This window comes from Misgurnus anguillicaudatus, chromosome 15, assembly GCF_027580225.2.
Source record: "Misgurnus anguillicaudatus chromosome 15, ASM2758022v2, whole genome shotgun sequence".
Classification (NCBI taxonomy): Eukaryota; Metazoa; Chordata; class Actinopteri; order Cypriniformes; family Cobitidae; genus Misgurnus; species Misgurnus anguillicaudatus.
The window spans coordinates 73757-89002 of NC_073351.2; the positions used below are offsets into that span (position 1 = coordinate 73757).

The window sequence follows — 15246 nt, forward strand, 5'->3', positions numbered from 1 at the left end:
ATCAGACACTTCAGCTCTCCACGACAGCAGCGGCGATTGCCTGACTGAAAGTAAGAAAATACCTTAATAAACCATATAGTCAAAAAGTGCAGTTTGTCTACTTTCAGGAGCAATTTGATTTGTTTTGATAGCGCAAATGATTGAAGAGTTACAGTAAAATTAATAAAGCTTGGTAGAATGTGTCAGCGATTATTTAACACTCTGGGGTCCAAAAATGTGCCGCCGCGTTTTGACGTGTTTTTTTCTTATTAAAGCAGCATCAACTTAAAAAACTCCATCATTAATAATCATACACTGACGTGTTATACATCATTTGAAACTGTAAAGGGTCTTCTTAAATGTGTGTACATTCACAAAAACAACAAATCTTTTTTTTTTGGTCAAATAAAGAAAATAAACAGGGTGCGCATTCGGACATCTCTGTCTCCGCCAGCTGTCTCTCAAAACACGTTACAAAAATCAATTAAAACTCCACAAATACTCCTCACACAAACATGATGCCCTGAAATGTCTACTTTTTAAACAAACTAATTATAATAAAAAATTGCCTGTTTATATAATCTGTTTTGAAGTAAAGAGAGTATTGTTTTTCCTGGCTGACCTCATTATCTGTAATGCAATGCTGACATAGGCTACAGTACAATAACAGTTGCACAGATGTGTAGTGCTGTGATGGATCAGAACTCTTGATGTGTAAACTTTAGAGAGAGTTCCCCTACTGTGTCTTATACTGTAGAATATTAACTTACATTTTGTGAATAGAGTAATGAAAAACAACGTATGTAGGGCGTTTATGTGCGCAGTTTGGAATTCCCACCTCCGTCTGTGTGTCTGCGTGCGCGTTCCTTAAAGCAAGCGTATATAAAATGTTTCTGTTCTTGACAGGGCACATATAAACAAAATGATCTTATTATTTTTCTAATAAAACATTTCTTTATGTTTAAAGTGTATGTATAGAGAGTCAAAAACCAGCTTATTTGGTCTTAAAGAGACAGTAACCTCAATTAACATACTTAAGTCTGTGTCATTAATGTTCATCAAACAACCTAAGTTAATCAAACAACCTAAGACAAAGAGAAAATTACTTTTGTAGCTCTAAAAAATAATTATTCATACAATAAAGACAGTGTTATCGTTCATTATTCAAGCAACAAAAAAAAAACTGGCTGGTAAAAAGTCACTGTGGCAGGTGAATTTCTAAATCCACCTGCCACAGTGGCTGGTGGTCAAAAAAAGTAAACTTCAGGCCCTGGTTATGCATGTAAGCTTATGTGGTAGTTCTGGGGACAATGCTAACAGCTGTTTAAAATGTTATCAACTTTCTTACAGGTCTGCATCACTTTCATCAGTACAAAACCATGAAGTGGAAAGACATATTCACACTTTTTGGACTTTTTGGACATGAGCCACATGAAGTTTATGTAACAGCTCCGTTGTCCAAAGCTCTGTTGTTTATCACTTTTCAGTTTTAATAGGGTTAAACAAACTAAAGAGTTTTGATGTTTTCCTCACTTAAGATTTCAGAGCTTTGCTAACTCTTTCTCCAAGATATTTATTCATATCTGCCTGTAACAAGAAAATGTCGATGCCCAAATTTTGGAATGGCCAATAAATTAGTAGGCAATACCAACATTTGATTGTATATCATCTTCATCATGTTCTTCTTTTGCCAATACTCATATGGAGTTAACATTATTTCAGCAGCTGTACTTTTCATGCCACATAGAAACTATTGTTAAATATTAGCAGTTGGCATGACTTTTAATGAGCTAATGAAATCCATTAAAGATAGATTTGCAGCTCCACTGGAAATTCCCATAACTGCAATGCAATAGCATTAGCATTAGCAATGCAAACATAAATATGTGGCACAACTGCATTTGATATATGCAGCACATATGTACAAAGTACCCTACCTCAAGCCATACAACAACAGTTGGTCCATCCCACTGGGCAAAGGGCAGACCCTGCCTACAGGCCTCCTCTAGCAACTCGTGTCTGAAATGAAATTAAATAATTATTAAAGTCTAAGCATGTGAACAGAACTTGTTTCAACAGCCGAGAACAGAAAATGCACTTGTGTAGAAGATACGTAGCAGTTCTCAAACTGAATAGAGGATTTGAATAGATAAAGAAAAAAAATTGAGAAAAGGAGAAAAAAGACCCAATCACAATTTACAATGTTGTGTTATGCTGAGTTTACACCAAACGCGTTTTGGGCATCAAAATCGCATCTACCGCGCCTAGTTTGCCGCTTGAACACTTTGAATGCATTCGCGCGTGAAGAGCGGAGTAGACGCGCGGAAAAAGCAAGCATTTGACGCGCTTCCGAAGCAAAATCCGCTTCTTGTGGGAGGGGCAACTGCTGTGCGAGTGTCTGTTTGCAAGATGACTGATGTTACTTGTGCATTTATCAAGAGTGGGTAACCTTACTATAGGGGGAAAATAAACGGCGCGGGTCGATAAACGTCACGTGACTCAAAAGTAAAGTGTGTATTACAACTTACCAGGTTGCCCAAAGTCCTTACTGACACCCTTCCAAGCGAGGTCCTTTTTATTCCTGTCTCCTCTATAGAAATAACAACTTGTGTCATATAGCTTCGAGTGACTGCTTGAGTGAGTGACTCTGGGCGGGGCTGCCACCACAGCAGAAGGCAGGCTCCTGATTGGTAAACGTGGCGCGAAATTCCTCCAAAGTTCAAATTTTCAACTCGGGCGTCAGCCGCAAATTCGCGTGAACCGCAAAATGCACAAAAGCACCATTCGCGCGTACCGTGCACAACGCTCAATTTGCGCCTTTCGCGCGAGCTTCACGCACGAATGAGGCGGAAACGCGTCTTCTGCTCGGCGCCGAACGCCTCTTCTGCGCCGCGGGACCTCCTGACCCGCGTCAACGCGTCTGCACATTGACTTAACATTGAAATCACTCGCGCTTCACGCCTCTACCGCGGTTGGTGTAAACACACCATTAGCCAGCAATCAGGACATCAGCATAATAAAATCAACAGCAACATATTACACTACACACATTACAGAAACACTGGTAGGAGCTATTATTATAACCTCTGGAGAGCTGCTTCACCCAAGACACTTTTATCTAAAGTGACTTACAAAGATTACAAAAAAATAAAGAGCCATGTCACTTCAAACTTGGGTCAGAATAATGTAGAGTCATGGATGATGTAAAATAGTTACAGGATTAATGATTATATAAATATTGTTGCCATGGTAACTAGGGTTGGGTATGGAGAACCGGTCCATTTTAGAACCAGGTCCAAATGCTCATTTTAAAGAGTTGAACCAACTTCAAGTTGCCATGACACGCACAACCTCACTATGGCAGGCGCGTGGTTTATGCATCTCATTTAAAAATATCCTGATAGCTGCTTCAATCTAGTTTGCGACATTTCTCGTCGTGAATGTTGATCTCTCGTTTTAAAGAGCTGAACCATAACATAACTCTTGTTGTGATACTACAACACGCCCATTATGGCATTGTTTCAGCTTCTTGTTCACACAGAGGGTTTTCCGTGTATCTTACTAGGTCCACTTTCCGGCAACAATCTCAGAAGATTTACGGGACATGTTTGTGTTCACACAGACTGTCTGGCCATTTTACAGGCATTTTCTGGGACCAAAGGTCTGTGTGAATGGGGTATAAGTCAGACAGTTACTGCAGCTCCTGGGCTCTATGCTCCTATTTGAAGATCGCTTTCTGCAATGAAGACTACTGCTCAAGGAAATCCAAGTCTCCTGGTTTTCGCTAAAAAAGGTTTATTCCGTAATTTTATTTGCAGAGAATCCGTTCACCAAAGCCATGAAGGGTTTTATTATATCTTACTGTACATTACTGCATCCAATAGCAAATTGCCTGTTATATCTTTTATGTTGTATTTTAGGTATCGGAATCACTAAAATGAAAACGATACCCAACCCGAATGGTGACATGCTCAACCTCCATGTTTGATGAATTTGACGTTTTTATAATCTACATGTTATATGAATTTGATGCACTTTTCTGTGCTTTTTGAGGAGGCATGTCCTATGTATAATCTGGGTCCCTCCTTAAACATCTCAAATACAGATGAACATCTCTTATTGTTAAACTTTGCTCCACTGAGAAAAAAAAATAATCTGAACCCTGGTTAAATAGCACCACTAAAGAACTTAGATGTGCATGTCGTAAAACGGAATGGAAATGGAATGAAGTTAAATCAGTGGCTGCAGTGGCGGCAGTGGCTCAGTGGTTCATGTAGGTTGTCTACAAACCGGAAGGTTGGTGATTCAATCCCCGGCTCCACCGGACCAAGTGTCGAAGTGTCCTTGAGCAAGACACTTAACCCCAGTTGCTCCCGACGAGCTGGCTGGCGCCTTGCATGGCTGACACCGCCGTCGGTGTATGAATGTGCGCGTGAATGGGTGAATGTGAGGCTAATTGTAAAGCGCTTTGGATGGCCATAGGTATGTTAAAAGCGCTATATAAATGCAGTCCATTTACCATTTACCATTTAAATTACAAGTATCTTTTTAAATACTACAAGGGATATTAATCGGGTATCAAAAATCTGTTAAAGCAGCTAAATGTCAATACTTTTCAGATATTATTGTCACGTTCCTATCAGTGTCCATTGCATGTTTTGAGTTTCACCTTCCTAGATTAGTTATCCTCTGTTAGTTAGTCATCATCCTCTGTTCATCTGTCTAATTGTCAAAACCTGTTTATCATTAATTATCTGGTTTAGAGCCCTATTTAAGTTGTGCTTGTTTCAGTCTTCCTTGTCCGGTCTCAGTCGTGTTACTTAGCAAAGTGTGTTCATGATGTGTTGTAAACTCATCCTGCTTTTGAAAGTAAAGTTTATATATGTTATTTGGAAACTACTTGTCTTCTTCTTCTTACTTCACACACTGACAATTATGGTATTAATTACCTTAAAAAATTCACAATTTTAACATAGTTTTAAATCACAGTTTAACACAATTTTATTCCCAGTTTTAAATCCAACTACACTTACAAAGAAATGATTCATTCAATTTACAAAAATTTTTAAGGTAAGTGGTCGCAATCAGTTTATTTAAGCTAGATTTAAACAAACAAAAACAAAAATAGAAAAACAAAACACTTTTGTTTAAACATAGCTAAATAAATTTATTGCAACCACTTACTTAAAAAATGGAGTAAATTGAATGAATAATTTTTTTCAGTGTAGTAATGTCTGCCTAAATGCATCATCTGCAGTTTGTGATAGTTTTCTTACTTTTTTTTTTGCAGATAAGAGTTGACATAAGACAGCAAATTACTCTTTCAAATTTTGTTTGGTTGGTCCCCTCTCTCTGTTCTTCTACTTTAAATGAATTTCAAACAATTTCTTTAAAGTCCTTTCAAGATATTATTAAGCAGTTCAAACCTACTACACTGAAAAAAATGATTCATTGAATTTAATAAAAATGTTTTAAGGTAAGTGGTTGCAATCAATTTATTTAAGCTACATTTAAACAAAAGTTTTATATTTTATTTTACGTTACTAATCATTTTTGTTTAAATGTAGCTTAAATAAATTGATTGCAACCACTTACCTTAAAAAAAACTGATTAAATTCAATGAATCATTTTTTTCAGTGTACATGTCCACAAGGTTTTTGATGTTGTTGGACAAAGCCCTCTGGCTATAATAAACAAGTCTCTTTATAAAGTGACTATTCCAAAATACCTAAAGCAAATGTAAAACTCCTGCTTAAAAAAAATCTTGACCCTACTGTTTTACTACAACTGCAGAATTTCTTAGTGCTAAATAATATTGCTGAAAGATTTCAAACTGGGTTTAGAAAACATCATAGCACGGAGACAGCACTTTTAAAAGTGTTAAATTATATTTGATTAGCTCCAGACTAAATAGACTCTGATACGTTTACAATTAGATTTAAAGGAACAGTATGTAAGTAATTTATATCAATTAATCATAAAATGGCCCTGATATGTCACTAGACATTAAGAAATCATTTTCATTTCAAATACTTTTATCACTGACAACAGTTGTCTGGCCAGGATATTGTCATTTAAAAAGTGGAGTTGCAGCCCTCAACCGATGTTTATGTTGTCATTTTGTGTATTGGCCACCAGTTGTGGGATTGCAGTACCAGTTTTAGCCACAAGTTTTGTGATTGCAACACCAGTTTTGGCCACAATCCTACATACTGTTCCTTTAAGTGCTACATTCGATACCATCAACATAGAACCTTATATCACGCCTGAAAAATTTGTGAGTATTATAGGTTGCACTCTTGACTGGTTTAAATCCTATCTTGAAGACTGAATGTTTTCTGTTTATCCTGATGGTTTTTCTTTATATAGCTCCATATTTTGAGAGCATTTTAGAGTTCCTCAGGGATCCATATTTCTTCCTTTTCTGTTCTTATTGTATATGCTTTCTCTGGGGTCAATTCTTACCAAGCATGGGGTGTCATTTCAGTTTTATGCTGATGACAACCAAATCTATCTGCCCTTGAGGAAAAATGATAAATGAAATCTCTAAATAAGTGTCTGAAATTAAGTCCTGGGCCCGGTTGCATAAAGCACCTTAGGTAGGGTAACACATTTTGAAAAATGCTAACGGTAGCCGCCTAGCAATGAAATAACGACCCCACCCTCCAGTCAAATCACAATCCAAAGTCACGCCTCTTTCAAAACACATGAACACGCACAGATCACACGGTCACATCTCATGTCTCATTCACCAGTGAGAAAATTTTGCAGTACAAAGTGAATAACATTTCCAAAATAACCAACATAAACAACGTGTTTATATCAGAATTAGTTTAGGCACACTTTCGGTTGTGTAGACGTAGTAACTATATCGTTACGCTAATCCGTAAACTAACACAATTTCATAAGCAACACAATGTTTCATCAAAGTAGAATCTTAATCCATCTCAATTAAACATATCACGTACCTACCTTACCAAAATAAACAGTGCAACGACCCTTTCAGACCCTTTGCCTCCTGAAGCTGTTTGCATCTCGTGGTAAAGCAGTAAAGTTACCGATGTTAATTTGGGTTTTTGCTCTTTGCTGATCCAGGCAGTTTTTGCTGTTGTTGTTATAAAAGATGTCTTTCGTTTTGTGCCTCCTGTGTAGGTTGTCAATTCAGCAGAAAAGTTTGCCATTCTCGCTGTTTACAGACAGGAGGTGAGCGCACGTGGACGCGCCAATGACGTATGGTGTCTGCGTGGACTCGCTGCCCGGTGGGCAATCAAATTACGCTTACGTATGAGGGACAAAAAAGGAAACGTCCGTTCGGACCGAAATCTTTGATTGGTTGAACATTTTTTTGTCCTACGCCTTTCACAGATGACATAAATTTCTACTAGGGATGAACGATCTTGATTTTTCATGGCCGGTTTTTATTCCGTTTTCTTAACAAGGAAATTGGCCGATTCCAATCTGGTTTCTGATTTTTTTTCTTATCAAGCAACAAACAAGAAAGAATGAAAGTATACATAAACAATATGTTTATTTGGTATTTAACAGGCTAAACTTGGTTTGGCTATTGAAACCTATAACTGTAACCATCTAAAATTAACAGCAGGAACTGTGCAGTAGGCTACATTCAATACAAACATAAGTGGTTAAATGAGACCATGACATGGATGGTTGAGTGAGGGTTGAATGTCTTGCCTGTTTTGCATTATCAACAGACTTTTGATACGTATTGTGTTCTATCAGGTGATGAACTTAAATGTCTGACCAAGTTTGTTGTGGTGAATGCAGGGCTCTCAGGTTTTATTTAAAAGCTTGGAGTGAGATAACATCTGTTAGGGGAGGAGCCCCTCTGAGCCACCAAATTCTCAAGTTTTTGCTAGCAGTTCAATGTTACCTAGTATTCATAACTGACCAGCACAAATATAAATTATAACAATTGGTAAGTCTGATAAAAGACAAATGTATCTAAATTAAAATGAAATCTGTATTACAGTAGGATTGCAGCACTTGCCATCAGCATGTACTTTAAGCTGTGTTTAAGAGAGATAAGGTTACATGTTCAGTACTACGTGGCAATAATAATGAAATACATATCTGGTCATTTCATTCATTTCATGAAGCCTCTACGTTATTTCAGGTAAGATAAAGCTTCTGATTGCAAAGCATTTGGAGAGTTTTTTAATAAATCAAGCATAATTTAACACGCATTTGGCTATATTCAAGAAACCTGCGTTATTTACCGCATTTATCGGATCTTGCTCTTCTAACTTTCACTCTGTGCGTGCACGCGCCACGCATCCACGTGATTGACATCAGAGGAGCGCAAGAAAAACTCGAGACAGCTAAACTCGACAGATAACTTCCCTGCGCCTCTTCCATTAATTGTATATAGCAGGAAAAGTTATCAGTCTCTTAGAAATACAAGGTGTGCGTGACTGAAATGCATGTATCTCACAGTGGATGTGTGAGACTTGAGAGCCCTGCGAATGTATTGTTGTTAATCTCCGCGATTAACTTGTACAGACATTGCAGCTTGCAATCTTAATGTCCTGCGCACAGATTTCGAAATTCTTTTACACAAAACACATGTTTGCGAAAGATGAAAACGTAGTCTGTGCACGCGGGTGCACTTCCGGAAAAATCGTCCGAAAAAAAATACCAAAACGTCCGGTTGCCGATCGCGCAAAAACCGTCCGGTTCCGATCTCTGGCCGGTCAACCGGTGGATCCCTAATTTCTACAAATACATTTAAACAACTTAACACAGTGATTGCTATCAGGATGCGAGGAGACTTTTAACCAGCATAACTAAAAATGTTTCAGGATCAAATCTGTTACCCTACCTTTAAGTGTAATTTTCCCTTAAGTTCACCCTTATGTTTCCCTTAAACTTAAGGGTGTTGCAGAAAAACCCCTTAAGTTTTTTCTGTTGGACCTCCATGGCAACAATAGTATTTTATAACCAGGGCCGCCTTAACCTAATGTGAGGCCCTGGGGCTGAGAGGTTTTGTAGGCCCCCCATACCCTCGATTTATAGTCTCTTTTTTTTAAAGGTGCAGTGTGTAAATTTTAGTGGCATCTAGTGGTGAGGTTGCAAATTACAACCAACGGCTCAGTCCACTGCTCACCTCTCGTTTTTGAAACATATAGAGAAACTATGGTAGCAGCCACCGGACAACCATGTGTCATCATCGGAGACAACTTAGTAAAAAAGTTTGGGCTTCTGTAGAAACATAGCGGCAAAAAATGGCGACTTCCATGTAAGGGGACCCTCATGTATGTAGATAAAAACGTCTCATTCTAAGGTAATAAAAACATAACTGGTCATTGAATACCTGAGTGATCTTTTAAGTAAAAATATATCTGCTAAACTGTTAAGGTCTTCTGAGAAAAGAGTGTTAATGGTTCCTAAATCTAGACTGAAGCTGAGGGGGGATTGTGCCTTTTCAGTCATTGGGCCAAAACTGTAAAATAGTCTCTCAGGCCATGTTTACATTTATGCGTTTACGTTCAAAAACACATTACTTTTGCCACGTTTACGCCTTTCATTTAGAATACGCCACCATTTTTGACACTCATAAACGAAGTTGTTTGCAAATGCTGCAGACCCCAACTTCGGGGTTGCGCTGCAGTATAAATGAACAAGCAGCTGGTGACAGCACATCATTTAAAGTGAAAGTGTTTTTTATTTAGGTAAATTGAGGTTTGCAACAGAAATTTTGCCTGAAATAGTGAACTTAACCAACAATTATAAACAACGTATCAGATTGGTTTTAACAAGGATCCTATAGAGAATGTTTGTTTTATATTTGAGTATTGTTGGGTTTGAATATTGTTGTAATGTTGATTATATTTTGTTTCAATTTAATTAGCTTATTACAAAAGACAGACTGTAATATTAAACACCATGGATTGAAGGCCAATATGACGAGAGAAATGGAGTGGGTCAGACATAATTTTCGAGTTTAATTTAAGTTTTGTTTGCTACTTTAAAACTACTTTTTTGCCACTTTTTTTGTTGATAAGTTGTGAATATAAATTAATAAGAACATTAAAAGGAACACCATGCATCTCGTTGTGTATACAAACCATTGCAATACGCCACCGAATGTCAAAACATGCAGTATTATTGTTATTATTGAGTTCATCACGTGCTTTTTAAAAACCAGCCTTCAGTGCACAGAAATAAATTTTGTATGCACATTCAGAGCATGATTTAGCAACACATTTTATTGCTGCATGCTTATGACTTATGACTAAAAAACGTAATATTAATTTTTAGTACTTTAGCCGATTGTGCTTTTTGCAATTTCTGTGTCGTTAGCAAACGACGTGCGCGGGCCGGATGCACACTTTAAAAAACAACATCATATTGTCATGCTTTTTTGTCATGAGTGGATGACACATACACACACAGAAAACAGCAATAGGTAAAGGGAAGAAAAGTTATTTGGTGTTTATCTGACGAATACATAAACGTGCAAAATGGCTGAAGAGGAACTCGCTACATTAAAGAAATAAGCCTTTTATGTAGGCTAAAGCTATGCATCACCTGAAGTTTGCATTTGCTGAATTTTATTTTTGCATCAGGTACACTGCTGTTTAGTAGTTTTAAATCATAAAGACCTTTCTGTTTGGTTAATAACATCAACATTAACCTATTGATCATATTGATATGTCTCAAACTTTTCTGGCGTGCGGCCCCCCTGTCTACTGTGCATCCCTTCATGGGCCCTCCAAAAAAATTTATGACAAAACATTCCATAACTTAACATATGAATTAAACAAACCAAAGCATATACAATTTTACAATGTGGTGTTGGTTAGTAGCCTTATTTTTCCAGAGGTTTAATTAGACAGAATTTATGATATATATATTTTTTAAATGTCACTAAATTGGGGCCCCCAGCACAATCTCGGGGCCCCCAGTTTGAGAGCCACTGTTGTAGGGGGAGCTAGAATAATAAAAGACTTTCACAAACACATTTTGGCTAATAAATTTGGCTGATGGATAAGATGGATATTAAACCATCACATATTGACTTCATACTCGTCTAAAGACACTAGCATTCTGAATGACATCTTTATGTTCTGAAACTGTTCAATTAATAACATATAGATGAATGAATTGGCATTGGCTTAATCTATTAGTAACCATTTACCATAGATGCATTGCAATATTCCATAACTGACTTCTTTAATGTTTAGCAGATAATTCTTTGATTTGGGCTTATTTCATCTTATCAGAAACAGAAAACATTCTGCTATAAATTCAACTCAGTCACCTGTATTTTCTATGCTTTGCATTTTAGTTTCCATCTTTTTAAATTTTTTTGTATTTTAGTATCATTTAGTAGTGTTTTTAGTTATTCTTGTTTATCTTTTGTTAATGAATTCCATTTTATTACCACTGTGTCTTCCTTGTGTTGATAATACAGTTAAAGGGTTCTACAAGCTGGACAGAACTTCACAAAATCATTCAGATAAATTAGATGACAAACTCCCTCCAATTTACATATTTTCTTATTTGTTGAATGATCCATTTAGATCAGGGATGGGCAACTTCGATCCTGAAGGGCCGATGTCCTGCAGAGTTTAGCTCCAACTTGCCTCAGCACACCTGCCTTAAAGTTTGTAGTATGCTTAGTAAGACCTTAATTGGCTACTTCAGGTGTGTTTAATTATGGTTGGAGCTAATCTCTGCAGGACACCGGCCCTCCAGGACTGAAGTTGCCTATACCTGATTTAGATCATTCTTATTGTTAAAGTGAAATTCTTTAGCTGGTGCCCCGAAGTATAGGAGGGAGGGAGGGGTCATCTGACACACGCACTTGTGTCCTGTGTATGGCATACTACCCAATTGTTGCCTATGTAAAAATCACCAAATTAATTGGTGCCTGTGTCAAAAACACTACAATTGTGTCTTCTGTTAAAGTATAGTTTAAGAGAGATGTTACAAACTACTGATGTTTTTATTGTGCTTTATAAATACATTTTGATTGACATTCGATTGTGTGCTTGACTTCATGCTGAGCATACTGTATGATATTGAAGTAACATGACACGGATTCTCTGTGTTTAGGTGATAGACTTTAATGTCATACAAATGCATGCTTTTTGGCAAACATTTCATTGGCAAAGTTCAACCTCAAACGCGCATCATTTGTCTTATTTTTTATGTGTACTTTAGGGTTGGGTACCAAAACCCGGTGCCATTATGGCACCACTGCCTATATGGCCGGTACCTACCAGACCGAATCAGAACACAGATTTCGGTGCCTCTTAAATGCATGAACGGTCGACTGAAATACTTTTGCTCTCTGTAGCCCAAAAATCATAATGACACCAGCACAGCACATGAACGCTAGTTAAATTATATTGCACTCATATGGTGTTAATAATTTTCTGACTTACAAAATTCACGTAAATGTGAAAGTCGGAAAGCTTTAAAAATAAACAGGATTCAAGTTTGATTTCTTCGCTTAACTTAGGTGAGTTTGTTCATATTTTACATTGTTGTAGTTTTATATTGATAAAAAAAGGAAACCAATCATTTGTTTTGAAAAATCTAAGGATCTTTAGATTCATTTATGTTATAGGGCGGGTAAAATGTTTTCCGTCTATTCGTTTTTGTTAAACGTTCTGTTTAATATAAGCGAGTCATTTTATTCATTTATTGTTGTTCTGTTTTAATAAAAAATAATAATGAACAAATAAGCATTCGTAGTAGGCTAATGAAAAATTATGTCTTTCATTTATTCGTGTTTTAACGCAGATACCATCCGTCAAATTCGTTTTATTAATAAACAAGCTGTTTAATATAAGCAAGTTTGCCATTGGAGCTACTATTTTATTGGGGTTCAGTTTTTCGTTAAGAGTAATAATGAACAAACATTTTAAACATTTATTTTATTAATAAATGGAAATATTAAATAATCTAATGTTAAAGATAAAATGTGGCCAACTTCTTTGCCAAATATATTTTCATTTAAAATATGCGCTGTATTTAATACGTTTAAAATGTAAAAAGAAATCCCCTAATAATACAAATTGAACACATTTTTGTAAGAACATATGTCCAGGTTATTTTTTATATTCTGACTTAAGAACAATTTGGAAAATGAGATCCTCAGAGGAGCGCGTGAATGCCGCAATTGCTCTGACGGCAGCTTATTTTGCTAATATGGTAAAATTTCTTCAGAGGAATTGCTCAAAGGTATTACTTCACTAATGTTTTTATAAGTACTACGGCTGTTATTGGCCTCTGAGATATGCCGCGGCAGTCACGAGTGTCAAGGTCATCAGAGACATGCAGAAAGTGTCAAAACGTGAATGGTTTCACAAAATATTTTGGGTGAATTCCAAATGCCATTTGCACCGTTGAAGGCACTTCACGAAGAGGATGTCGCATGAACAGTCCATCCAAATAAAGAGAAAAAGACGCTGTATTTTATTACTCTATTTGCCAAGTGTGTTTAATTAGCCACACTATAAGACAAAATTGCACAATTTTCTCTAGAGTTTATACATCAAGAGATCTGATCTTCGAAGGGAATAGGGCATAGGGAGGATCACTTTCCATTAAAACTCGCCCTTTATCTTTATGTGAGCGCCAGCCGTAGGCTTTAACCAATCATTGAACAGATTATTAACAACCAATCATAGAACATTTTACTGAGCTCAAAGTGGAGTGTTGAAAAGATTTTATTTAGTTCACAGATTAAAAATCTCATAAAGAAGAAATCAAGAATGCAGGTCTTAAAAGATGATGGTGCTTTAGGCAAATCATTTATAAACGAATGATGAAAAACAGAGAAGAATTTTCAGTGTGTTTTATGCTGTACTTCATTCACCTTCTTTTTGTGACTCTTTTTTTAAAGTATTGGATTAGGCACCGGAACCATTTTAAAAGTATCGATTTGGCACCGGTATTGCAAAAAAAAAAAAACCAATACCCATCCCTAGTGTACTAACAGTGTAGAAGAGACGTGATAACTGAGTCTTATAACAAAATAATTTGCGAAGACCGTTGAAGAGACGGATAGCATTTGCACAATATCATTAACTAGTTTATCTAATTTTACATCATTTTTGCATCTGAACGTTTTAATAGCTTTAACATGGTTGTGATGCGCTTTTCTGCATTACTGTACAATACGTTTTTATATTATCATGTTTCCCTTTGCATGGTATGAAACATGATATAAAGTATGCAATGGTGTTAAATAAATTTCACTGAGAATTTGTATAATGTTATACTTTTGTAGTAAGGAAATAATTATGAATTAAATATTTATAAATTCAAGGAGTTTCTGAGGTGTTTGTCATCGGCAAAAGGCGCAGTTTCTTTGTTGGTGATTAAAAACCGTTGGCTATGTAATTTGTTAAAATTAACATTTGTTCTACTTATTATTATTTTTATTTTTTTTTTGCCTACATTTACTCAAATTATATCAATTTAAAAATATTAAGTAAATCATACTTCAAGTTAGGCATAAGACTTACTCATTTTTTAAGTTTATGTTAAACACAAATAATATTAATTTGAAATAAGCATTTTCAAATTCGCCTCTAGATGGCGCCAAAACGGCAATATCAACAAATGACATTGATTAATGATGTTCTGAAGCAGAATGGAATTATAGGATTTGTAGTCTTTAACTCAACCACTGATGGCCATTAATCAGACGCGAACGAGAAATCACATTGACTGATAAGGTAATTAAAGCGTAACTAAACCCCTGGTCAGAGCCTGACTCCACCCACTGGCAATATTTGAAAAATGCAAGAAAAGTGGGCAGTTCCCAACAGAGATAGAGGGGACGAAGCTCGTACCAAGTGTGTGATGAGATCGTAACAAGGGCGTGGTAAGCTTGAACCTGCTTATGTCACGAGTCATTTTTTGGACCCAACATCCAATAGGAAAATTCAACTGCAGAAGCCACCGTTCAACCAGAAGAGGGCAGCACGCAGACGTTTTTACACCATATATTGTAGTATTGAAACACTTTATATCCAAATGTCAAAAAACTTACTAAAATCAATGAACAGCACTAATAAACCATCATTCTTACAGATCAGTAACTAAAAAAAGTTGGATTAGGGTTTAGTTACTCTTTAAGTCTTATAAATGTTGTGTTTGATGACATTGTTTTATTTCAATATAAAATGTTATATTTGATGTTTAAAACGAAATTGTTAGTCATAGATGTTACAGTATGAGTCCAAATTCGTGTGATAACACAGCACAGAATTAAGTGAACAAACTTAC

General features: G+C 36.3%; 1 protein-coding gene across 11 annotated transcripts in view; it reads right to left on the reverse strand.

Annotated features, from left to right (window-relative positions):
* Positions 1-15246, reverse strand: part of ppfia1 (PTPRF interacting protein alpha 1) — a 233663-nt gene that overhangs the window by 40538 nt on the left and 177879 nt on the right. For all 11 annotated transcript variants that reach the window (XM_055174007.2, XM_055174006.2, XM_055174015.2 and 8 more), the window contains one exon: positions 1917-1998. In XM_055174007.2, coding sequence (XP_055029982.1) covers positions 1917-1998 — 82 coding nt within the window. The remainder of the gene's footprint in view (positions 1-1916; positions 1999-15246) is intronic.